Source organism: Rana temporaria, chromosome 4, assembly GCF_905171775.1.
Source record: "Rana temporaria chromosome 4, aRanTem1.1, whole genome shotgun sequence".
NCBI lineage: Eukaryota > Metazoa > Chordata > Amphibia > Anura > Ranidae > Rana > Rana temporaria.
In genome coordinates this window covers 144,585,253-144,610,488 of record NC_053492.1, presented here as the reverse complement: position 1 = coordinate 144,610,488, position 25,236 = coordinate 144,585,253, and the positions used below count along the sequence as shown (strand labels likewise).

The 25,236-nt window shown below is 40.9% G+C and overlaps 1 protein-coding gene across 13 annotated transcripts in view; it reads left to right on the top strand.

Moving 5' to 3' along the window:
• Nucleotides 1-25,236, top strand: part of DOCK10 (dedicator of cytokinesis 10) — a 433,376-nt gene that overhangs the window by 227,420 nt on the left and 180,720 nt on the right. For 8 of the 13 annotated variants that reach the window (XM_040349133.1, XM_040349131.1, XM_040349136.1 and 5 more), the window contains exons 5-15: nt 1,938-2,010; nt 2,178-2,303; nt 2,483-2,617; nt 5,389-5,572; nt 8,066-8,154; nt 9,406-9,432; nt 11,745-11,832; nt 13,764-13,906; nt 14,820-15,047; nt 16,307-16,429; nt 23,811-23,893. In XM_040349133.1, the coding sequence (XP_040205067.1) occupies nt 1,938-2,010; nt 2,178-2,303; nt 2,483-2,617; nt 5,389-5,572; nt 8,066-8,154; nt 9,406-9,432; nt 11,745-11,832; nt 13,764-13,906; nt 14,820-15,047; nt 16,307-16,429; nt 23,811-23,893 (1,299 nt within the window). Of the gene's footprint in view, nt 1-1,937; nt 2,011-2,177; nt 2,304-2,482; nt 2,618-5,388; nt 5,573-8,065; nt 8,155-9,405; nt 9,433-11,744; nt 11,833-13,759; nt 13,907-14,819; nt 15,048-16,306; nt 16,430-23,810; nt 23,894-25,236 lie in introns of all 13 variants that reach the window. The other 5 variants (XM_040349129.1, XM_040349137.1, XM_040349128.1 and 2 more) reach the window with 3 other exon arrangements.

The following is a 25,236-nucleotide window of genomic DNA, read 5'->3' as shown; positions in this document are numbered from 1 at the left end:
AAAACTGAGCGTGTGTACGAGGCTTGAAAAGCTCTAATGGTCTCTCCAAAGCAAACTCCATGATTTTTGAAAATTTTGCTCAAGTTTATGTCATTATTTGCTTGTATGGGACTGTGTAGAGGCCTGTTTTTAAAGGCAGAGTAATAATAATATTTTGTCTCTCCTGCACCGGCCCTATCCAACATAGAAATTGCTTACAAAAAAAAGTCCATAAATTGTCAAATACTGATAATAAATATACTACTCTTGATTTCTTGACCTTATGGCTTATGACTTTGATGAATTTAAAAATGTGGTATAACAGTGGCAACATTTTACCACTTTACTTTATAAATTGGAATATAGACGAAACGACTCGGGAACTAATGATAAATTTGCAATAGCAAATTAATGAAAAAAAGCGCTTAATGGTATATAGCTGCTAGCAATGTGTAGATATGCAAAACACTGTGATAGCAATTACAAAGAACAATTGCAGTGTTATGATAGTGAGTCCAACATTCAAAACATTCAAAAGAATCAAACATGGAATAGTTCTTATGAAGAAGTATCAAGTGATATGATTCAGATGATCTCCCTCCTCTAGTGCTTCAATCACCCAGTGCAACCCCACTAATGTCAGAAAACTCACTCACCAGATATAGTTGCATAAATAGAACAACAATATGATAAGATCCAGGTCATAAGAGGTATGTACTCATCATTAGCTTGCACGTATTCCCTCTATCCAAATCACAGGACCCTCCTCAGAATGTATCCAAGTGCATGGATCATGACCAGGAAGTTTTATTTCTCACGGTAAAAACAGCTCAGCATACTGTATTCCATCCATAGTAATAAGTCACCAATGACAAGAATATATAAAACAATTGTGCCTATAGTACTTGCATAAAAAAAAAAAAAAAAATCCAACCAGGGATAATGGCAACAGGACAACAAATGCAGAACATCGGGCCAGATTCAGATAGATCAGCAAATCTTTAGATCTGCGTAATCTATCTGATTTAAGATCCGCCGCCGCAAGTTTTAGAGGCAAGTGGGAATTCACAAAACACTTACCTCCAAACTTGCGGCGGCGGATCGTAAATCCCCCGGCGGAATTCAAATTCCGCGACTAGGGGGAGTGTAGTATTTAAATCAGGCGCGTCCCCGCACCGATTTAAATGCGCATGCGCCATCCGCAAATTTTCCCAGCGTGAATTGCTCCCAATGACGTCGCTGGGACGTCATTGGTTTCGGCGTGAGCATAACTTGCGTCCAGCACGTTTGAGAATCGACGTACGCAAACGACGTAAAATTTCAAAATTTGACGGGGGAACGACGGCCATACTTAACATTGGCTGCGCCTCATAGAAGCAGGGGTAACTATACGCCAGAAAAAGCCGAACGCAAATGACGTAAAAAAAAACGCCGGGCGGTCGTTCGTTTCGGAATCGGCGTATCTCCTCATTTGCATAATCGTTGCGTAAATAAAGCGAAACGCCACCTAGCGGCCGGCCGGGAATTGCAGCCTAAGATCCGACGGTGTAACACAGTTACACCTGTCGGATCTTAGGCATATCTATGCGTAACTGATTCTATGAATCAGTCGCATAGATACGACCGGCACAACTCAGAGATACGACGGTGTACCAGGAGATACACCGTTGTATCTCTTTGAGAATCTGGCCCGTTATGTGTGAAATAGTAAGCTTGCACTTACATGAAGCGCCGCCAATCTGAAACCAAGTGGCGACCAGGATCTCAGGCGGTGTATAGTAATTAACCTCTACAGTTGTTTCACGCACACATGCATCATCAGGAGTATAAAAGGTTTTGAACAGCAAATCAATGGTATACTTGTTTAAGGGCAAACTTTTCGTAGAATGTAAATGTAAATGTAATCAAAACTGCTTCAGTAATACTGGTAAGATATTTTTTTCTGTTTATCTGCACAGAAATGACCCCAAGAACGAAAAGTTTCCCTCTCATTCATTTGAAATCGACCATGAAGAAGCCGACAAGGATGAAGTAAGCCATGTGGATTTCTTTACGCATAACTGAAAACACAAAATCATATTCTAAATGCTTGTTTGAACAATGAGCTTACTTCACTGGCCTCTGACAGACCAGTGTAGTGCGAGCATGCATTGTTTTAGAGCTCCATGAAAAATGTATGCTGTTGTTATTTCATTCAGGATACAACGTCCCTCTCGTCTTCTAAAGGAGGTGGTGGCGGAGGAGGAGGATCAGGAGTTTTCAAATCGGGCTGGCTGTATAAAGGGAATTTTAATAGCACTGTGAACAATAGCATTACTGTACGAGTAAGTAGACAACATTACTCTGTCTTTGTAGAAGTAGAGCTCAGTTTGAAGGCAGTTGTATATCATCTGGATTACTCTGAACGTCTGTGTGATCATGTGATTATTCTGAGTTTGTAAGTCTGTATGAGACATCTTGTTACTAAGCCAACAGTAATCATTCATTTCTCTCATTCTTTCAGTCCTTCAAAAAACGTTTCTTTCAGTTAACTCAGCTGTCAGATAACTCTTATATTATGAATTTTTATAAAGATGAAAAAATATCTAAGGAACCCAAGGGATGTATATTTTTAGACTCTTGCACAGGTGTTATTCAGGTATGTTATCCTTTTTTTAATTATTATGCATTATATATATATATATATATATATATATATATACAGAGTATATGTGTGTATGTATATATATATATATATATATATATATATATATATATATATATATATATATATATATATCTTTTTGTGGCAACATAATGTCTACGAAACATCCTATTTTATTATAAGATATGTATTCCTATACAGCCTTGTATGCTCGTATGCATAGGTAATGTATTATCCATCAGTAAATCCATCCAACTCAACTCCAAGAAAAGTAAAAGCCCTATCTTGCAGTGAGCAGTGAGGGTTAAATTATTTTCTATGTCTAGGGAACAGGAAAAGCAGTTTTATTTGCTGGATTCTGTGCTCCCTGAAAGATGGTGCCCCTCTATGCTCCAGTAGTGGACTTTCCCTCAAAGTCCTCATGTTCAGTGCAAGTTTGTGAACCTGCATCAGTCTTGATGATGTCAGGGGGATCTGACTGCCAGAGCCTAGGGAAGAAGACGAGCCTGTAGGAGCAGAAGATTGGGTAAAACGGTTTATCCTGGTCCCCTGGATGTAAGCAAACAGGAAATAAATGGGAGGCAGCTCCTATGCAAGGGAACATTTGCTTGGAAAGTTAAGCTTTAAAAAAATCAGTCACTGGTGTTTCAGACATATTTGTTTTTAATCATTGCTGTGATTAAGAGCTGATTATCTAAAACACATCACCATGTTCAGCCAGCTATTGTATTATGAAAGATGACTTTTTAACAGAATCTATGCCAGTGTGCTTGTAAGGGTAGGGTGTGTGTTGTGATGAACAAATAACATCTCCTCCCAATGTTCCCCATTAACTCGTTTGGTGCCAATTGTTCATCACATAGGAGGCCTACCGCAGGGTGGGTTTCTCTGGACTATACCAGGTACAAGGTGGGTCAGTTGTCCTAACACCAGGATTACTCCTTGCCCTAAGGCATGCTCATCAGTGCCGGGACCAGACAAGGGCTGCGGTCATGTGAAAATCAACCAGTAAGGCAGTACTCCAACGTAATGATGAGCCACTTATGTGTAGTGTCATGTGGAGTTCTTTCAAGGATAGCGTCCTATAGCCTACACACTTGAACAGGTGCTTGTGTTGTGTTAGGAGGGACACACAGAGCCCTGCTCACTCCACCAGTCAGCGTACCTCTGTTACCACACTCCCGGCAACAGAATGGAGTCCAGCTAAGCGCACAGTGCAGACCTCATGCATGCTCACTTAACTCTTCCTTCTTTGTACCCAGTGATCAGGCCATAACTCTCAATATCGTTAGTCCACTCCCTGAGACATATGGAGACAAACAGCTGGAAGAGAGCCATAACCCTAAACCCCATAGCTACCGGAGAACCTGTCAAACAAAACATTGATTTGTTGTATGGGTAGCAGGAGAGGAAATATGTATTTTTTTATGCCATGTTTTAACCACTTTGTATGAACACATAAAGTATTTTTAGAGAATGTTTATTAAAAGCTTTTATTGTAGTATCTGGCTTAACGTCAGCTATACATGAATCGATATTCGGCTGGTTTAGCAGGAATCAGAGAAATTTCGGTCCATGTATGAGGGCCCTGGTTGTACAGAAGTTGATTGATTAATCACCTTTTCAGGTTTTTCCCAAACCATCACTGCTGCTGGCTATAGCCAGGAACACTGATCATTGTGTTCTCACGGCAGGGAGGGCTCCCCATTGTGAGAACACAATAGCACAGAATCCCCAATCTACCTTGAATGTGTGGATGGGAGAATTGGCAACTTGCTGCTTGAAGGAAAAAAAGATGTATAATGTATGGCCTGCCTAACTGTATTGTGATACATTTTAAATTTTTTCAAGCTTGCTCTTCTATGTTTTTGTTATAGTAAATTAGCTACCAGAGAGAGCTATCAGTGGGTTAGTGCAGTAACCATGTCTCACTCTTAAACAAATAATGAGAAAAGATATCTGTTGCATAAGGTGAGCAGTGTTTCATGGAGTAAGCCAACTCATAGCCTTGCATTGTGAAAGGAAGCAGTAATGTGCAGTCACTATGTTGCACTTCAAAGCAGTAAGTTGAACCTGTATATGTATGTTATGGGAAAATATCCTCTCTGCCCTATAAATTTATACTTTACACACATTACACACATAAATAATGTCTTACTGCATTCATATTGGTTGATAAGATTTTTACTTCAAGCTGACCATTTTATAAAAAAAAATAAAAAAGACTTGACAGGCTATACTGTAAATCAGGGATATGCAATTAGCGGACCTCCAGCTGTTGCAAAACTACAAGTCCCATCATGCCTTTGCCTCTGGGTGTCATGATTGTGGCTGTGAGAATCTTGCTATGCCTCATGGGACTTGTAGTTCTAAAACAGCTGGAGGTCCGTTAATTGCAAATCCCTGCTGCAAATTGTTATCAAATCTGTTCTGATTAGCGTGCTCCCAGCTCCTCCAGGACTGGAAAAAAATTGATGCTAAGACTAAAATCCATTGTTGTGGCTCATTTATTAAAAAAATAATACTGCTTTGCGGGTGCCATTATATCTAAATGTTTGTTTGTTATACTTTGAGTTTGTTTCATATACATTCTGTAGAAATTATTCACCTTTAGTTTAAAGTGGAAACCCCTTCAGGCCCCATATTCTTATATATGATATAACATTAATTGCTTGGTTCCTTTTGTCATTTATGATAGTCTTCCATTGTCTTTCTATATATCTAATTTGGGAATGGGATATTTTTCCTCTTTCTGTTTGTATCAGAATAAACAGCTTAGGAAGCATGCCTTTGAGCTGAAAATGAATGATCTGACATACTTTGTGCTGGCAGCTGAAAGCGAGCAGGATATGGATGACTGGATTTCTACTCTCAACAAAATCTTACAAATAAATCCAGAAGGAACTATTCCAGAAAGGAAAAGCACAGATTTATCTGATCATAAACTCGGTACAAGCAATATTCTTTAAACAACCTAATTATTTCCAAGGATGAAAATCTGTAATGTGCAGTTCATTTGACAAGATCTTTTTCTTTTAGAGTAATTGAATTCTTTGGGTAATGTCTAGAAGAAGAGAATTCTGTAAAACACGTCCCCCAGTAGTAACATAGATGTGTTCATACTGCAGAATGAAACAGCAGAGGGGTAGATGGGAACTGATGCCAAAACAATTTGTTCAGAAGAGTTTTTTGAACTAGAGTATTATTTGATGAGGATGTCTTCTTTGTTTTAAAGGATTTATTTAATAGAGTAATGAGCAGTGTGCAAAGTGCAGTGACCCATAGACGTCAACTGACAGTCCTCTTTATCTGCTCCTAAATCTGATATTCATTGCTGCTTACAGATACACATCACATTCATATTAGCCTGTAATATTTAGAGGGGATTCTTCCGTTATTTGAATATAAAGAATCCAGCAGAGTGGTTTACATTGGGTATAATAGGGGACCTACCAGACAGTGGAGTATTTTTGCATTGAAATATATCTTGGCACCCAGTTGTGGTGACATGATGGTGCTGGTATTTCAGTTTCACTGGCATTGGCCAATCCTGAACTTAATGGATCACTGCAAAGAAGGTTATGAAACTATTACATATACTGGGGTTGATATTATTATTATTATTATTATTATTATTATTATTATACAGTATTTATATAGTGCCAACAGTTTGCGCACTGCTTAACAAAAAAAAGAAGACATTACGGTTACATTACAGTTTGGTACAAGAGGAATCAGAGAGCCCTGTTCATTAGAGCTTACAATCTAGGAGGGATGGTCAATTGATACAAAAGGTAATCGCTGTGGGGGATGAGCTGATGGAAAAAGTAAAACAGTGTATTAGTTAGAAGCTGGATAGGCTTCTTTAAAGAGAAGGGTTTTCCGGGATCGTCTAAAGATGGATAAATTAGGGGATAGTCAGACAGATTGGGGTAGGGAGTTCCAAATGATGGGACAAGCTATGGAGAAATCCTGTAGGCGAGCATGGGAGGAGGTGACAAGGAAGCTAGAGAACAGGAGGTCTTGGGAGGACCGAAGATAGCACCTTGGTTGGTATTTTGAGACTAGGTTAGTGATGTAGCTGGAACAAAGTTATGGATTGCTTTGTAAATTATTGTTAGTAGTTTGAATTTTACTTGTTGGGTGAGGGATTGGCAGAGAGGGGTGGAGGACACTGAATGGTTGTTAAGGTGGATGAGTCTTGCAGCGGCATTCATGATGTACTGAAGGGGGGGTAGTCCATGTAAAGGTAATCCAATGAGCGGGGAGTTGCAGTAGTCAAGGCGAGAGATAACCAGGGAGTGAATTAGAACCTTGGTGGTATCATTAGTAAAAAAGGGGCGTATTCTGGAAATGTTGCGGAGTCTAAGGCGCCATGATTTTGACAGGGATTGGATGTGGGCCTGAAAGAACAGTTCAGAGTCTAAGGTTACCACTAGCATCCTGGCATGTGGGGACGGACTGACAGATGTGCCATTGATCTTAAAAGAGAAGTCAGGGGAAGGGGCATGTGGGGGAGGAAATATTGGGAGCTTGGTTTTAGATAGATTTAGTTTGAGGAAGTGGTTTTACATCTTATGTCTTTTAGAAAATCAGTGATGTAGTGAGGGGGGCAAAGGTATACAGGGTGGATGACAGTGAACTGTTGTAGACAGAAGTAGCCACACATATGTGTTCCATTGCGGAGATTTCCCTTCGCTACTTGTCCCATAGTTAAACAGGAAGTGAGAGGAAATCCTTGCAAATTAAAGAGAAGGTTTTTTATCTTAAAGTGGTTGTAAACCCATTACAACCACTTTAACATACAGGTAAGTCCAAATTAAGGCTTACCTGTAGGTGCAAGAAATATCTCCCAAACCTAAAAGGTTTAGGAGATATTTGCAAAAAAAGCGACACCGATGTCTACGGCGCATGCACCGTAGACATTAAGCACAATGCACTGAGCGTGCCGCTTCTAATGCCGTTAGTGGCGGCACCCGCGCACATGCGCGGGAGTGACGTAATCGCTGCTCCGGCCAGTCACAGCACTGGAGCAACGATACCCGGAAGTTACTCCGGGTATCATGGCGGCGTCGGAGGAGGTGAGATCTCAGGTAAGTTATTCATAATGAGCTAGTATGAAAATTTGGGATTTTCTTTTACTTTTACTTTCAATGATAATGTTAAACAGGACAATAAGAGAGGGTGAATCTCCCAAACGGGGACACAGAGAGCAATAAAAACTGACAGGTGTTCTAATCCCTCTCTACTCCATCCAAAACAATATAACACGTTTTGCCTTCAGTTTAAGCTTAAAACTTGCACAGTGGACTATAGGCCTCAATGTTTGGGTCTGCCAGTAAAAAGCCTTTATTGTAAATGATTAGGAAAATGTAAGCCATGGTTTGTTTGTTCATATTAGAATTACTTGTAAGCTGTAATATAATTCATACATTTTTTCAGAGGAATCATCAGAGCCATTTGTGAATTACGAAAATCAAAATGAGGAAACTGACAGTGCAGACAATTCTCTCAACCTTGACCTTGCAAAGGTAAGATACAGTGAACACTTCAGTAACATCTCATAAGTACAAAAGGTAACTGTACACCTTAAGGTGGACCTTGAACTACAGGTAAGGTCCACTTACGTAATTAGGGCATGGAGGGCCCTCTCCTCCATGCCAACATTTTGGACTTAAAGCGGAGTTCCACCCAAAAGTGGAACTTCCGCTTAATCCACTCCTCGCCCCCTTACATGCCACATTTGGCATGTAATTTTTTTTGGGGGGGGAGTGGGGGCTTCAGGAGGAGTGGGACTTCCTGTCCCACTTCCTCCTTCCGCCGAGGGGCTGCTAAGGCGAATAGTCTAATCGCCTTTCTGCAGCCCCTCCCTGTAGGCGATCGCCTGGGACACGTGACATGTCCCAGGCGATAGCCTGTCCAATTGGATGGCGCAGCGCCGCTCGCGCATGAACAGTGACGCATGCGCAGTGGGTGCCCGGCCGTGAAGCCGAAACCTGTCATGGCCGGGTGCCCACACTTGGAATGAAGACGCCGGCCGGAGTGGGGGGGAGAGGAGCGGAGCCCCGGCCGGCGCGTCGCTGGAACGTGGAGCAGGTGAGTGTATGTTTATTAAAAGCCAGCAGCTACACTTTTTGTAGCTGCTGACTTTTAATAAACATAAAAAATGACTGGAACACCCCTTTAAATAACAACAAAAGCTTATGTTTAATAAAGGTTAGTTAATATATTAGCCTAGTCCCAGCTTCTGTATTGCGAGGGGGGCATCATCTTTCTTCTGGGAAGATCTTGCAGAATGCAAATCGGCCAAAGCTAGCAAGGTTACATTTAGGCCTCGTACACACGGCCGAGGAACTCGACGTGCCAAACACATCGAGTTCCTCGGCCAGTTCAGCACTGAAGCCGCCGAGGAGCTCGGCGGGACGAGAGCTCCCATAGAGCAACAAGGAAGTAGAGAACATGTTCTCTATTTCCTCGCCGAGCTCCTCGTCGGCTTCCTCGGCCAAAAGTGTACACACGGCCGGGTTTCTCGGCAGAATTCAGCCAGAAACTCGGTCGGAAGCTGAATTCTGCCGAGGAAACTGGTCGTGTGTACGGGGCCTTACTTCACCCCTGGCTTCTGTTCTTCAGGGAAGGACATATGGAGAGGAGGTTTTTCTGAGTTGCCCCATTCTAGTAAGATGATGCACAGTGCACAAGCATATTTTTGTGAAATGATGTTGAGGGCTATTCAGAGTTCCTTGGGATCGATCAAGAATGATGTTAATATCACCCTCTCTTAGGCACTGCATTTGGAAGTTGGGGGTAAGGTAAGTATATAAACTTACCTTTTTTGTGTAATCCACAATTTTGTTATTTTATTTTAGTGCAGCATTTGAGCATGAGGGAGAGGGATCTTGGTAAAAAGTGAACCTTGTGTATTTAGTGCAAGTTCTAACACGATCGGTTATTTAACCGATGGTGTGTGGGCGCGACGGACCATCAGTCAGCTTCATCGGTCAACCGATGAGAACGGTCCTTTAGACCGTTCTCATCGGATGGACTGATCATGTGTACGAGGCTTAAGATGGAAATATTAACCTGCCACACTGCTTTATGCTCAATGTTCAGTGTTAACTCTTTATGCTCAATGTTAAATTAGATTTTAACTTGGGTGGAGGGTGGTGGGGATCTTATAGATTTTATTGAACACTGTCTGTAAGAACTACACTGGGGTTCCTTGTCAACTGTGTACTTTGTGTTCCTAGATACAAGATATAAATTTGCCAGTCAGAGAGACACAAGATCCATTGTGGGATGTTGATATTGGCTGATTTTGACTTTAGCACTGATTGCATCTTGGATTTTACATTTAGTGTCTTATGTGGGATCAATACGAAGGAACATGTCAGTGTGTACTGTCACTTGTGTCCACTAGAAAGAACTAATATTCCTCTGAGGTTTGCATGTTTTGGACTTTAATTTCAGTGTTCATAATGCATTCATTGCCAGACTGAGCAGGGCTATTAGAAGTCTTTTGGGCCAGATAGTTACTGCAGTTATTTTGGGCTATGAAGCTATTATGAAAGGAGCATGAATATTGTGTTTGTAAATGTACAAGGATATTGCACATTAATCTGTTAATTAAAACATGGCTACTTGATTACACCTCCTATTTCTCCAAACCATCATCAGTTTATCTCTATGTGGGTTGCCTTTTCCAGTCATGCTGTGCTGTGTGACCTTCTTCCTTTAGATCAACTTGTATGTTGTGTGAATAATTTTTTCCTAAATGACCAGGCACATGCAGAGATTAAAAAAAAGTTGTATGTTGGTAATAATCCTGGTGAAATATAGAATTATATATCTAAAACCTCAAGTTACTGGAAACCAAAGCATATCAATTAGTAGTCTGGAAACCTGTACTCAGAGGAATATGTAGGCTGTCATTGCCAACCTCTCATTCTGAAAATTCTAGTTGCCTTGTTATCATGGTGATCAATTAAATTCAGTACTTTCCGAATTTCTGATACAGGACACATATGCAGATGATAAGTTCTAACGTAAAGTATTTTTTTTTTTAGCTTTGGATGGAGTAGAGATGGAGTAAAACACTGGTCAGCTTTTGTTGCTATCTGTGCCCTCATTAGGGAGATCCACCATCTATATTTGTCCTATTTACCATTATCATTGGAAGTGAAAGAAAATCCCAAATGTGGGGTTGTCCCCAGAAAAGTAGGAGGGGAAATTCTCCAATGGGGACACTAGTTCTGGTGAACTGGGGTCCCTAAGTAATTCCCTTAAAGTGGTTGTAAATGCATTCTATGCATTAAGCTTAAACACCTTCTGTGCGTAGCAGCTTGTGCCCCATCTCTATCCAGCGATGTGCACAAGTGCCTCGCTGTCCGGGTCTTTCCCTTCTGATTGGCTGAGGCACAACAATGACACCATTGGCTCCCGCTGCTGTCAAAGTCAGTTAGCCAATCAGAACGGGGGGAGAGGGGACGGGCCGAACTGCAGGTCCGTGTCTGAATGGATATATGGAGCTGCGGCTCGGCTCAGGTCGGGTGTCCCCATAACAAGCAGGACGGAGGGGCCAGGAGTGACAGCAAGGGACCAGAGAAGAGGAGGATCTGGGCTGCTCTGTGCAAAACTACTGCACAGAGCAGGCAAGTATAACATGTTAAAAACTAAACTTTAGTATCACTTTAATTTGGAGGGATTTCCTCCCACTTTCTGTTTGGCTATGGGACAGGAAGTTAAGGGAAATCTCCCCAATGGGACACAGATGGTGATAAAAAATCTGACAGGGGTTATAACCCTCCCTTGTTCTATCCAAAGTGGAAAAAAATGAGTACATTGTATATCTGTTCTAGGATGGTGACTTAGTACTGGCAACAGTGGTTCAGTCTGTCAACCAGGCAACTGGCATTTTAACTTCAGGTTAACAATAGAAGCTTACATACTTTGAACAGTGTTCTGTATTTGTGTTTTATCTGTGTTTTTTCTTTAATACCTTGCTGATTATGAAAATCATTTTTAAAAATATATATTTAAAAAAAAAAACATTTTGATATAGGAGCTTAAATGTTTAGGTAAGCTATTTGAAACAGATTTCTTTAGTATGACTGTCTTTGCTCAGTACCTTACAGAGAGTGAAGAAAGCATAAAATCCTGTAGAAGTTCGGAACGACACAACATTTTCTCTTTAGACCCGGATTTATATGTAAGTAATTCTATCTGATGCCAACTCCTATACATCTTTCTATGTTTAATGAAATACATTTTTCTTCAGATATCATTACAAGTTATTGAATATGTTTTTAAACTGAATCAGTCAAAAAATGGGCATTTAAAGCCCAACTCCAGGCACAGTAAGCTTGCCAGGGTTAAAGCTCTGCCTCATGAACACCTTCCCATACATGCCACAAAGCTGCTTGTTTGAATTTTGGGATTAGCACAGTATCCACTGTATGCTCAGGAGCCTTTGGCTGTGGGTTTTGTGAATGAACTGAAGAAAAGGGAGACAGAGACACAATTGCAGCACAAGAGTCTATGAGACCTGCAGCTTGTATCTGAGTGGCTCAGAAGTAGAGCAGGAGATGTACTAATCCCATAACTATTAGTCTGACCAATGATAGATGTGTGTGCTGATATTCAATTATTTTCTCTCCCTGTCACAGTACAAATTTCAATCAAGGATCATGTTGCATTAAAACCCTATAGAGGCCTGTCTCTTTTGCTGGTCTTTTGCTTTAAGACCCTATGAGGTCTGCTTGTCTCTTTTTCAACCTGTCTAATAACAACCTATGTTATATGACAGTTTTTGAGTGCCTGTTATCAGAACTCAGTTTAGGCAGAGGAGATAAGTTGGTTTACAATTTGACACTTTTGCTCTGCCAGCAAGAAAAGTATTTAAAGGGGTTTTAATGACAAAAATATTTTCCTCTTAAATTAAAGTCTGACAGTAGCTGATAAAGTAAAAAGTAATGTTTGTATTATAACTAGTTTGATACCTGTTGAAATCGAGCGGTTTTATTCACCTCCGTCACTCCTGAATCATTATTCTCACTGACTTCCTGGTTTGCGGTGCGCATTCATTCTTGCTACATCACGGCCTAATGGGAACTACAGTTCCCATTAGGCTTAGCCTCCATGCCTGTGAGGGATAAGAGAGCATCTTCACGCAGGGCTGTAGTCATAGGGAGGGGGTGAGCACATTCTGCTTTCCACCATGCAAAACGGCTCAGATGCTGGTGGAAAGCAAGAAGAGGAGAGACAGGAAATGGCATTTTCAAAACTGGGTTACTGTATTCTGGAGGTCAAAAGAAAAAACGAGGTAAGTGATATTTAAATGCTCTTGCTTACAGCAATCAATTGCTCTAATAAAAAACAAACCTTTTTTTTTAAAACATACCCATGTTGTTTCCAGTGAATCCTACATCAATCGACATTAATATAACATGCTGGTTTAGTAAATGTACATTAGTTACCAAAACTTACTTTGCATCCCCCCCTGAGCGTGCTCCCATCTTCATTGTGGGCAGCTAAAGGCCACTACTATTTAGTTCCGGGTACGGCGCTGCTCCCGATCTCGTGCATGTTCATAAACAAATCGTTGCAGGTTGCTATATCAGCAGAGACGCATTGACTCCTTGAAATTACAAATCTCGTATCCCAGGAGCCAATGTGCAGCCGTACATGGCATACATCTAACTGTCATGCTGTAAAAACAAAATTATTAACCGATGGCCATACAGGAAGCGATGACAAATGAAGGGGTGGTGGGGTGGTGGGGTACTTGTGAAAAGCCTGGTACTCTGCTTTAATTAAAACTAAAGAAATCCATGAGCAGTAGGTCTACAATATTAGACATTCAGATAATTACACATACCCACTGGTGCCTGCTTTTTTTTAAACAATGCTGTTTATTCAGTTAACCTACTTTGAAATATCAAACAATAGGTGTTATATAAAATATAATAAAAAAACACAGTCGTATTGCTATAGGTTTATTGTTCATTTTGCCCTTTTAACTTTTTATTAAATAAAGTCTAATGATTCCTGAGTTTGTCACAGTTACAATGCATCAATTGTATCCAAATATGTAACAAGCCATTGTCATTCCAAATAATCTGTGTGGGCTAATATTTTTAGGTAGCAAAGCTCCAGAACTCAGCGAGTGATTCTGTAATCAAACCGTTGGAGGAAAAGACTGCTAAGAGGATTATGGTATCTTGTAAATCTCTTACTCTGAATCTTCAGGCTTGCCTCAGGGAAAATGACACCGAACCAGTTACAAATGTAAGTTGTCCATGAACTCTCTTATATTAAAACCAAATAGTAGGTTAGACCAAATTATTTAACTCTATATAGACCTTCATAAAATATAGTAAATAGTCAGGTTTTTCTATTTCCTAATATGTTGTCTACATATATATTAGGGTCTAAGGCCCATTTAAATCATACTGTGCAGTTTAGCATGTGTGTAGTTGACATGTATTTTTGACGCATCAATGCCTATATTATAAACGTCTGTAGAGCCTTAGCTTCCAACAGAGAACTCAAACCACTGGTGACTGGTGATTGTTAACAGTTTGGATAACAGTGGTGTGTGTGCTAATTCTTACATTTTTAGATAGCACATTGTTTTCCTTATATTTCTTACATAACATACTGCTTGATGCACATGAGTTGCTTTCTGATTGGTGCGCAACTAATTTAAGCTCAAGCACTTGACCTGAAAATAAACACAATAAAAAGCAGAAAAAAAATATTGTATCATTTAAAGATTTTTTTATTTTTATTTTGTCTACATATTTATACACTATCCTGTCCTATGCATATACATTGTGCTAAAACATACAGTAACTTCCTTGTTGTTTACTATCATGTGCTATCTCAATTTAAGCTCAAGCACTTGACCTGAAAATAAACACAGTAAAAAGCAGAAAAAAAATATTGTATCATTTAAAGATTTTTTTATTTTTATTTTGTCTACATATTTATACACTATCCTGTCCTATGCCTATACATTGTGCTAAAACATACAGTAACTTCCTTGTTTTTTACTATCATGTGCTATCTCAACGTCTTTAGGGGTTTTGCTAAGACCTGCCTCAGATTGTAACTGTTTCATAATGTATTATGAGTTTGTGAAAAAAATAATAATTTAGAAACCCGATCATTTGTTTGCTTCTTTTATGTTTTTTCACAGATTGAACCATTCTTTGTAAACCTGGCTCTTTTTGACATTAAAGATGGAAGAAAGATATCAGCAGATTTCCATGTAGACCTTAACCATGACATTGTCAGACAAATGATGTGCCCATCTACAGGAGCTATAAGGAATGGTACCATGTCACCATCAACTAGTCGGTCAAAAGAACTTGAGGAGCCTCAGATCCGTGGCTTTCCTGAAAAGTGGATGCAGTACCCTAGACAGGTAGACTTGTATTATTATGTAAATAAATCACAATATCCAAAAAAGCATCCTTCATTATTATACCTTCATTGTACACTGTACTTATTATCTGTATACTTTTGTTAGAGGCTGATCGTATTTTTTATGTAAGTCTAGCATGTCCAAGATTCAGCTGTATTACCACTTACCACTTGCAGTAAAAAGAAAGGTCTGACAAATGTATTATAACTCCTCCCCAAAACAAGTATATTTAAAGTGAAAAAAAAAAAAAACATTTATGGAAAATGTACATATATTTTACTTTTGCAAGGGGCGATGTCGCCATCCTTCAGATGATATCCCAGGAAATGCTGAGTACTCATGCTACTCTGAATTTCATGGTAACGTCACCCTTACCTAGGCAATAATAACAGTAAAAGGGGTAAGGTAAATATATTTAATAACTTCTTCCCTGAGACCCGGTTCACACAGGGGCGGCACGACTTTGGGGGCGACTCGGCAAGGCAATCTCAAGACGACTTCAGAGGCGACTTGCAAAATGACTTCTGTATTGAAGTCAATGCAAGTCGCCCCGAGTTGCCCCCAAAGTCGTAGAAGAAACTTTTTCGAAGTCGGAGCGACTTGAGTACGGTTCCATTGAACAGAGCGGAGCACGACTTGTCAGGCAGCTGAGTCGCCTGACGAGTCGCCCCTGTGTGAACCGGCTCTAAAGGTCTTTTTCAATTTAAAGTGATTATAAACCTGTTTTCTTCTTCTTAAAATAACCAACATTAACACTTGCCTGTTTAATAAAATTGCACAGAGCAGTCCCAAACTTCTTTTTCTCAGGTCCCCCACTGTTGCTCCTAGCTCCTCCTCTTCTCAGTGTGCCATCATAGGAAGCTGCTTCCTATGTTGGCAGACTTTCGGGCTTGATCCCGATCTGTGCTGCCTGTGTCAGTAGACACAGACAGTGCAACTTGGCCCGCCCCACATCTGCTGCTATCAATCGGCCCTGTGAGAGTGGAGAGAATAACTGCTCTTGAGCACAGTGCTGGATCAGGCTAAGGAAAGAATAAGGGGAGACTGGAAGGGTCCTGCAGCACAGAAGGTTTTTTTTACCGTAATACAGAAAAAAACTACAACTGAACCACTTTAAATCTGATATTAAATATTAGAGAGAGGTCCCTTATATACTAAGCAGACCTTGATTTTTATCTTATTAGTATCTTATCCTATAAAAAAATTCTATTGTAGACCCCATTTGAAAGCCAACTTTACTTGTTTCTTTTCTCTTTTAGGCAATTTTCTCAGTATCCAATCCACATGTTGACGTGATCTTAGTTGCCAGAATAGAAAAAGTTCTTAATGGAAACATTGCTAGTAGTGCTGAACCATACATAAAGAACTCTGATTCCAGTAAAGTATGTTGTGTGTTTTTTTTTTTCTTGCAATAGCATGCTATATATTTTCTCTTCACATAAGTTATCATGGTGCAGTAGGATTTGATGATCTTCTGTCATTTATGCTATAGTATAGTAAATGGTCATATGAGGACAATAGAATAACTTTAATGAGTAGAAAAAATTATGTTGTCTTAGGGCAGAGACCAGTTTGCAGAACAAGTATCTATGACTCTCGGGGGTAATTCCTTTCAGAAATAATTTATAACAGGGAGCTGCATTTGAGGAAGCAATGCATTAGCAGGTCATGTAGTAAAGCCTTTTGAGTCCTTTCCATCAGCCAAATGGCCTAGGGCTATATTTGACCCAGTAAAAATGTGTTATCATCTTATTACCATAGTGCTGAAATAAATATGTCAAAATCATGTTTTGGATTTGATACATTACATTGCAATTACAGTTAAGCTGCATTTTAAAGCTGAACACCCAGCTAAGAAATTAAAGGAAATTTGGGAAGTATATGTGGACGTATTTCTGTTTTTTATATAGCACATCCACATCAAAAAAAGAAATGTGAGACAGCACTGTTACTCTCTATAAAAACTGTGGTGGGGGATGAGGAGCCTGGCGGAGCATTTTCTCTTTCTTTTATAATATGAACTGCTTAGAGACCTCTCAAAAGGAAAGTGATCCTGGAAAGCCTATGGTGTGATGAAATTAACATCTTTGTGAGCTGTATTTGCTGATCATTCACGAGAGGAAATAATAGTTGGTGAGTGAGACTGATAACTGGTGTGAGGGTGAACACTTCTACATGTGGTGTATTGGAGGAGTAGAGTAATGGAACTTTGAAATTGTATTTGAAGTTGAAATGTAAATGGATTCATCTATACTGGACACAGGTGCTATTTGGATTTGGGACTTTCATTTTGACACTTTTTGATATATTCATATATTTTAATTTCACTGACACACAAGAAGGGAGTTGTTATGGAGAGCCACAGCACTGTCTCACTTTTTTTTTGATCTGGATGTGTTATATGATTCTAGATTTGGAAAAGGTAGTAGCAGTTAATCTTAAATCATACTGTAGATATCTCCATTTTAATATATATATATATATATATATATATATATATATATATATATATATATATATATATATATTTGCATTTATATACAATCCATGCATTATATATATATATATATATATATATATATATATATATATATATATATATATATATATATATATATATATATATATATATATATATATTAGTTTGGGAAACACATTTATAATTTTTTGTTATAATTATTTTTTTCTGTGGTGCGGTAAGTGTTGTTACTACTTCTGTTTTTATTTTTTTTGTCACTGTTACCAGTTATGTGCTGGATGATTACATATATAAATGCATTGAATTAAATGGTTTCTATTTGTGTGCACGCCAACAAGTCCGGTTGCTCTAGCTTCCCCATTGTAGTTTCTAGCAGGCAGAGATGATGTTATGATATCAGTCCTGTATAGTGTGAGCATATCCCACTGTAAGTGCTAGCATTGAAAAGGCTATGGCTGCTCAAATGTGTTTACATAATATGCTTACTCCTATGGCTGGTTGCTCTAAATCTGCTTACAAAATATTCTCACTTTAATGGCATATGTAGCTAGTGTCTACCTGCATCACCATTATAAGACATAAAGAAGCCTGAAGGTCCTTCCTCCAAACTGACAAGTTGAAAAGAACCTCTAGGGTAATACAGATTGCACACTGTAAGTACCCCTGGATTACACATGTCACGGGTAATATCGATTACATAAGTACCCCTGTGTTACACATGTCACGGGTAATACCTATTTCATAAATACCCTTGTGTTACACATGTCATGGGTAATACCTATTTCATAAATACCCCTGTGTTACACATGTCACGGGTAATACCTATTTCATAAATACCCCTGTGTTACACATGTCATGGGTAATACCTATTTCATAAATACCCCTGTGTTACACATGTCACGGGTAATGCCTATTACATAAGTACCCATGTGTTACACATATCAAGGGTAATACAGATTACATAAGTGTAGCACTACCCCCAAAGGAGCTGCTGGTTTAGATTTTGGCCTTCCACTCGGTCCTTTCCGGGACAGGTCCTCCCCTGGCTTCCTTCATTAAGTGGCTTCTTCCTGCAGGACAGACAGCACAGGATCGCCTCCAAAGTGTTGGCCCCAGCCAGGACAGCTGGGTCTACTTGACAGGAACACAGCCTCAGACCAACGTGGTCCTGAGACTGAAATCGCACACACCCACCTCGTGCAAGGAGGGCCATGAGGCAAACGACCCCAAAAAAGGGCGTCTGCCCCTTAAGTATCACCTCCCAGCATGCACAATGGGGTCACCACTCCCACTGCACCACTGCTGTGGAGGGACACCCAATACACCATGGTACACCTGCGTTCCAACATGGGCCTGAAGTGGTAACGCCACCCACAGGCAATGAGGGAAAATACTACCAGGCAGTACCACAGCCAGAACAGAGGCAAATTTGCATATAATTCAACAGGTCTGGGCCCAACTATTGGCCCAGACATCCCGTAAATTTGAAATAGCACCCCCATCTTTGGGAGCAGGGCGCTACATACACCCCCCCCCCCCCTCTGAGAAAAAAACAACCCTTCAAGCCTGAAGTTTTGGTGCCTGAACCAAAAAAAAGGGATGTGGAAAGGAAAAGAGGGAAAAGAAACAAAGTACAATAAAAGGAATGGCATAAATCTTCAGATAAGACATTTGTATATTACACATCAAATATAAACACTACCACCCGTCACTAACTGTCTAATTCTACCACATTCTACAATGGTCTTGACAGTAGATCTGGCACCTGGAAGAAAACACGAACATGCATAGAAAAATGTATCTTTCAAAAAATATTTACATCGAAGTGAAGCTGCATTTCCGAAGACCGAAGAAATTAAACTTCCCTTCTCTAAGATCACTTATCAAAATTCTAAAAAAGTCTCTCTCATTATTCTGTCGACCACTGCCACCTAGTGTCAGAGGCATGAAAGTCCTTTAAGCAGGGGCTGGAGCAAGAAAAATAAAACGCATCTGGAACCCGGCGTTTCTCAGCACCCTACTCTGTCTACCTAATTTCCCAAAGTCCAGCAGCATGGTTTAAGGAGGAAGAAAAAAAACTCCTCCATAATCAGAGTATCCTTCTCTTGTTGAGAGAAATCAGCAGAAGTGGAAAAAAAATACAAAAGAGTTCTTCTGCTTGTTCAGACCTATAGGTAGAATCTGGGATCCGGCAAGGTCAGGGTGTTTCCCTGTTTGTCCAAGGTGGTGATAAAGTAGATCACTGCGTGAATATGCCGGCCATAGCTTCAGTGTAACCATCACCCTTCGAACCGTTTGGCCATAATGAATGAGTGACTGAAGTTCCTGAATGGCTTGGGTACCTTCAAGTAGTCCCAGATGGCCTCTTTGTACCACTGTTCGCGGCTGGCCTTGATCTCCAACATTATTTCTTTGGGCACATAGGGGAACTCAAGACCGTATGCAGTGGCTACCCTCTTAATTAGTACTTAGTAGCGCTTAGGTAATGTCAGAGAACTTCCCGTCCCGGGTAAGATGTAAGCATATGGTGATTTACGAATAAAGGCCTGTACAGGTTGGGACAGGATTCCCTCGTTTGGCAAAACCCCTTTTTCTGCAGTCAGGGGTTTCCACCCGAAGTGTGGTGTCCCCTGAGGTCATAGGTGACTCATCCGAAAAACTATGTCTCGGAGAAATACTTTTTCTATTACTCCATCTCAGCTCCCGAGACATTGTTTCGAAAAGATCGTCATCCCCGGTGTCGAACAAAGAGTCCAACTCCGAATCCTCCCACTCTTCCGCAGGTAGGCAAGTGCAGACAGTCTCAGTGACTTTCTCTCCAGCCTCCATACCGGTTCCTGGTGTGGACTTCCCGGATACATCACCACTCACGAGGTCCTGTTCCAGCAGGTGCTGAGGTAGGCCTCTACCGCAGCCGCGGGAGGCTTTAACGTATCCCACCTTCCGTTTCACAGGTGGGACGAAGACACAAGTTGTGACAGCGGTATCCACTGCGATGTCCGCTGGTGGCTCCGTAGTGGCAGCGACACTTACTCTGGACTCACTCGGTGCAGCAGACTGAACCACAGGGGCGAAGACGGCCTCCTCTGTCATCCAGTCTACCCAATAAGCTTGAGGTGGCATGGTGGGCTGTTCCACCTCAAATTGGTAATCCCCACAGGACATGCATCGTCCGAATGGGCACAACTGCACCATCAGTCCCTTACATCCAGGGCACAGCATGCCCAGAGCCTCCACATCACGCCTTGTATAGAGCGTGAAGCATCCCCGGGGCTTTAAGTGGATCCCCGTATCAGTAAGCGGAGCTCCGGATGATGTGGCACCCACAGTATTTGGCAAGGATGGCATCCTGGGTCCCGACATGGCTGGTGCCCAATCCCTGATAATGGCGCCAAACACACATGTGTGTTTTTACGCAGTTGGTGGGAACTCCTCCCTTTTCTGCTCTTTTGGCACGTAGCTCGCAGGCTTTTCTTATTTCTGGCTCTGCCCACGGCCCACGCGGATGGCAAAGCAATCTGTACCCTTAACCCCTTTCTCTTTCTTTTAGAGCACAGTCCAACACTTCCTTGATTGCAGACTTCCAAAAAAATGAAACACATTAATCCGGTTGTCAGAGGCAACGGCAAATAATCACAGACAAGCCCCCATGTGTAGCACTACCCCCGAAGGAGCTGCTGGTTTAGATTTTGGGTTTTGCACGTTACCTCTAAGTTCGTTGTCCAGGGGAGAAAGTCTGTAGAAATTGGAATGTCCACACAGGATGTAAAACCTTCAACTGTCGGCTTTATTTTAAGTGCTTAAAACTTGTGAACGAAGTAGAGAGTATAGAGAGAAGGGGAAGGTTCAGGCACGCGGTAACGAATGCACAACAGTATTCAAAGTTCCAATATTCGCCACTCAATCCTGAGTGGGTATTGCTCACCTGGATAGATCCCTCTCACATGGCCTAGCAGCCGGAAAGGATAGTCAGGAATCCTCTGCCACAGGATTTAAAGTCCCGAACTTCCTGCTCTACAGCCAAGGAGCCTTTAAGCCAATCCGGCTGACTGTAAGGTATTGTAGGCTACGGTGCATCCTTCAATAAGTTACCAGGCCTCTCCCAAAGTACCAGCCTTCCGCTCGGTCCTTTCTGGGACAGGTCCTCCCCTGGCTTCCTTCATTGAGTGGCTTCTTCCTGCAGGACAGACAGCACAGGATCGCCTCCAAAGCGTAGGCCCCAGCCAGGACAGCTGGGCCTACTCAACAGGAACACAGCCTCAGACCAACGTGGTCCCGAGACTGAAATCGCACACACCCACCTCGTGCCAGGAGGGCCACGAGGGGAAGGACCCTGAAAAACCCTGAAAAACGGCGTCTGACCCTTAAGTATCCCTTTCCAGCATGCACAGCAGGGTCACCACTCCCACTGCACTGCTGCCGAGGAGGGACACCCAATACACCATGGTACACCTGGTGTGGCCTGAAGTGGTAACTCCACCCACAAGCAACAAGGGAACATACTACCAGGCAGTACAACAGCCAGAACAGAGGCAAATTTGCATATAATTCAACAGGTCCACGCCCAACTATTGGCCCATGCATCCCCTAAAATTGAAATAGCGCCCCTATCTTTGGGAGCAGGGCGCTACATAAGTACCCCTGCGTTACACATATCACTAAAAACCTGTTGACTTGGGAACACTATTGATTCAGTTAATTTTGTGTAGGCTGCATGAAATCATCCATCACTTCTACCTATACCTTAAAACTACTATAATACGAATCCATGTGCTTATTGTATTCTGCCTGTGCTGGTCTAATACTCTACTAACCGACTTGCGTTAACATCATTTCAGTCAGTCATGTACATACCTGTTGGATATATCCATCTTACTATCCATTTCACTGATGTCACTAGCTTATGTCCACGCACACAGGCTTCTTATTACTTCAAGAGATAACTTCAAACCTACAAGGCCCTCTGAAATGCTGCAACCCCTCTAATATTCTGTCATAATAATATTCTAATATTCTGTCCTAAATTGTGTTATTGGATCTGAAAACATCAAATGACATATTCATTTCTATTCACGTGAACTTAATTATGAAACATTCCTACCATTTTGACCGACTGTATTGTACCATTGAATGCTCAGTGTGTTCCCCTAAAACACATCTCTAACAAAACCTGGCATGTTCTGAAGTCATATCCTAACTAGCCACTTCACATTCTATTCTATTGCTGTTATATCCACCCCTTTTATTCCCTTTTTTGTTGATCAAATCTCCTTACAATTTATTTTACCCTTTACTCAAGCGATGACCTCTGTGTTTCATTTACTTATTCCACAGTACCCATTAATGATATTTGCTCCCTATGCTCCTCTAAGCACTTTAATTTGTGGCTTTGATTTATACAAGCTGCATGGCAGGTCCATCTTTAGCTTTTGAGTACATTTTAACTTGCTGTATTTTGGATCATTTTTGGCCAGACCTTTCCCCAATGTAAGATTTTATATATGTTCAATATCATTCCCTATTGGGTTGTACACTTTTGTGCAGGGCCCCTATATGTCTTATTTCTTCTCTTGCGGTCAACGTTTGTTATGATGTCATTGTTATTATGCAAACAATATTCAATCACCTCAACAAATGAAAAGTGAGGCACATGGGTTATCAGACAGAGTAGGAAAATGCATAATTAAAACAGGACCTTTGTAACCTAATAGTCTAATATACCTCTGACACTCTCTAATTATCCTTTTTTTCTATTTTGTTGCCCACAAATCCAAAAAACTGTTATTAGCAAATTCTTCAACTCACCTGTCTCCATTTCAAGAAGATTCCTTACCATTCTGTTTCTAGAATTAGGACATATAGCTTGCAGCAGCTATGCATTGTGGGCACTGGGTCCCCAGGAAATGGCTTTTAAGGTATTGGTTGACATTAACTGGAACTAGAGAACCATTGGATTGTTTTCTTAGGCCACATAGCCTACACCAGCTATGCTTTGTGGGCATCCCTACTTTAAACTCATAATTCTCTGGTTTAAATGTGCAATACTATATGTAAGCCTACTAACTTCCTGACACCGTTTGAAGTAAATAAAAATCTAGTATTTGCATTACATTACATACTGTATACCTACATTGATCAGCAATAATATATATATATATATATATATATATATATATATATATATATATATATATATATATATATATATTTATTTATTTATTGCATTTGGTGGTTTTAATTAAACAGAGCTGGGACTTATACATTTACTTTAACTTTTGTATCAGTCTGCACAGAAATTACTGAAGACAACAAAGCAACATTGTAGTCGGCTGGGAAAGTATCGGATGCCTTTTGCATGGGCTGTAAGGTAAATTAATACAGTATTGTTTAGTTTTGCGCAGTACATTTTAAACACTATTGTTTTAGCTCTTATTTACTTTCTGGATGCAGTACCTTTTGCTTATATCTAACAGCACAATGTTGCTTGAAATGATATTAAAAATCGTGTGCCAAAACTTTTTGCTAGTGTGGAAGTGCTATATGTTAAGTCTAATTTTTATTGCTTTCTGTGACTTGTTTGGGAATTTCAGCTTACTTGATGTACCAGACATACTTTGTTTCCAGGGAAAACACCACCTTTGGTAGTTACCCTTATAACGAGGATCCTCACTGATGATTTTCCCATTAAAAAACTATAATTTGTTCCCTTCCCCTCCCTTCACCCTCTGGACCAGGATATAGAGTTATGCCGCATACACAAGCTCGGACAAATGTTCGATGGGAGCTTTTGGTCAGAAATTCCGACTGTGTGTAGGCTCCATCGGACATTTGTTGTCGGAATTTGCAACAAAAAGAATTTGAGAGCTGGTTCTCAAATTTTCCGGCAACAAAATCCATTCTCGTAAATTCCGATCATGTGTGGACAATTCCGACGCACAAAATTCCACGCATGCTCTGAATCAAGTACGAGACGGAAGCACTCGGTCTGCTAAAATTAGCGTTCATAATGGAGATAGCACATTCGTCATGCTGTAACGGACTGAAGAGCGTGAATCTCTCACAAAACTTCTACTAACACGGCTGGTATTGAACTTCCCTTTTCTAGTGCCATCATATGTGTTGTACATCACAGCATTCTTGACTTTCGGAATTTCCCACAACATTTGTGTGACCGTGTGTATGCAAGAAAAATCCACGGTTTTGTTGTTGGAATGTCCAAACGTCTGTACGCGGCATTAGAGTGAATCTCCAAACATGGTCACAGTCAGCACTGAGGCCCCGTACACACGAGAGGATCCATCCGCTGAAAAATCTCAGCGGATCGGTTTCAGCGGATAGATCCCCTGGTGTGTACGCTCCAGCGGATATTTATCCGCGGATATTTCCGAATGCCAGCAGATAAAAATTTGTAGACATGTCTACAAATCTATCCGCTGGAATCGGCACCAGCGGATCGACCCGGTGGTCTGTACAGACTCACCGGATCGATCCGTCCGAACCCATCCCTCGCATGCGTCGTAACGATTCGACGCATGCGTGGATATCCTTATATGACAGCGTCGCGCACGTCGCCGCGTCATCATCGCGGCGACGGCGCGACACGTCACCGCGATGGGAATTCGGCGCGGATTTCAATCCGATGGTGTGTACACTCCATCGGATTAAAATCCGCAGAGGATTTATCCGCGGATACGGTCCGGCGGACCGTAT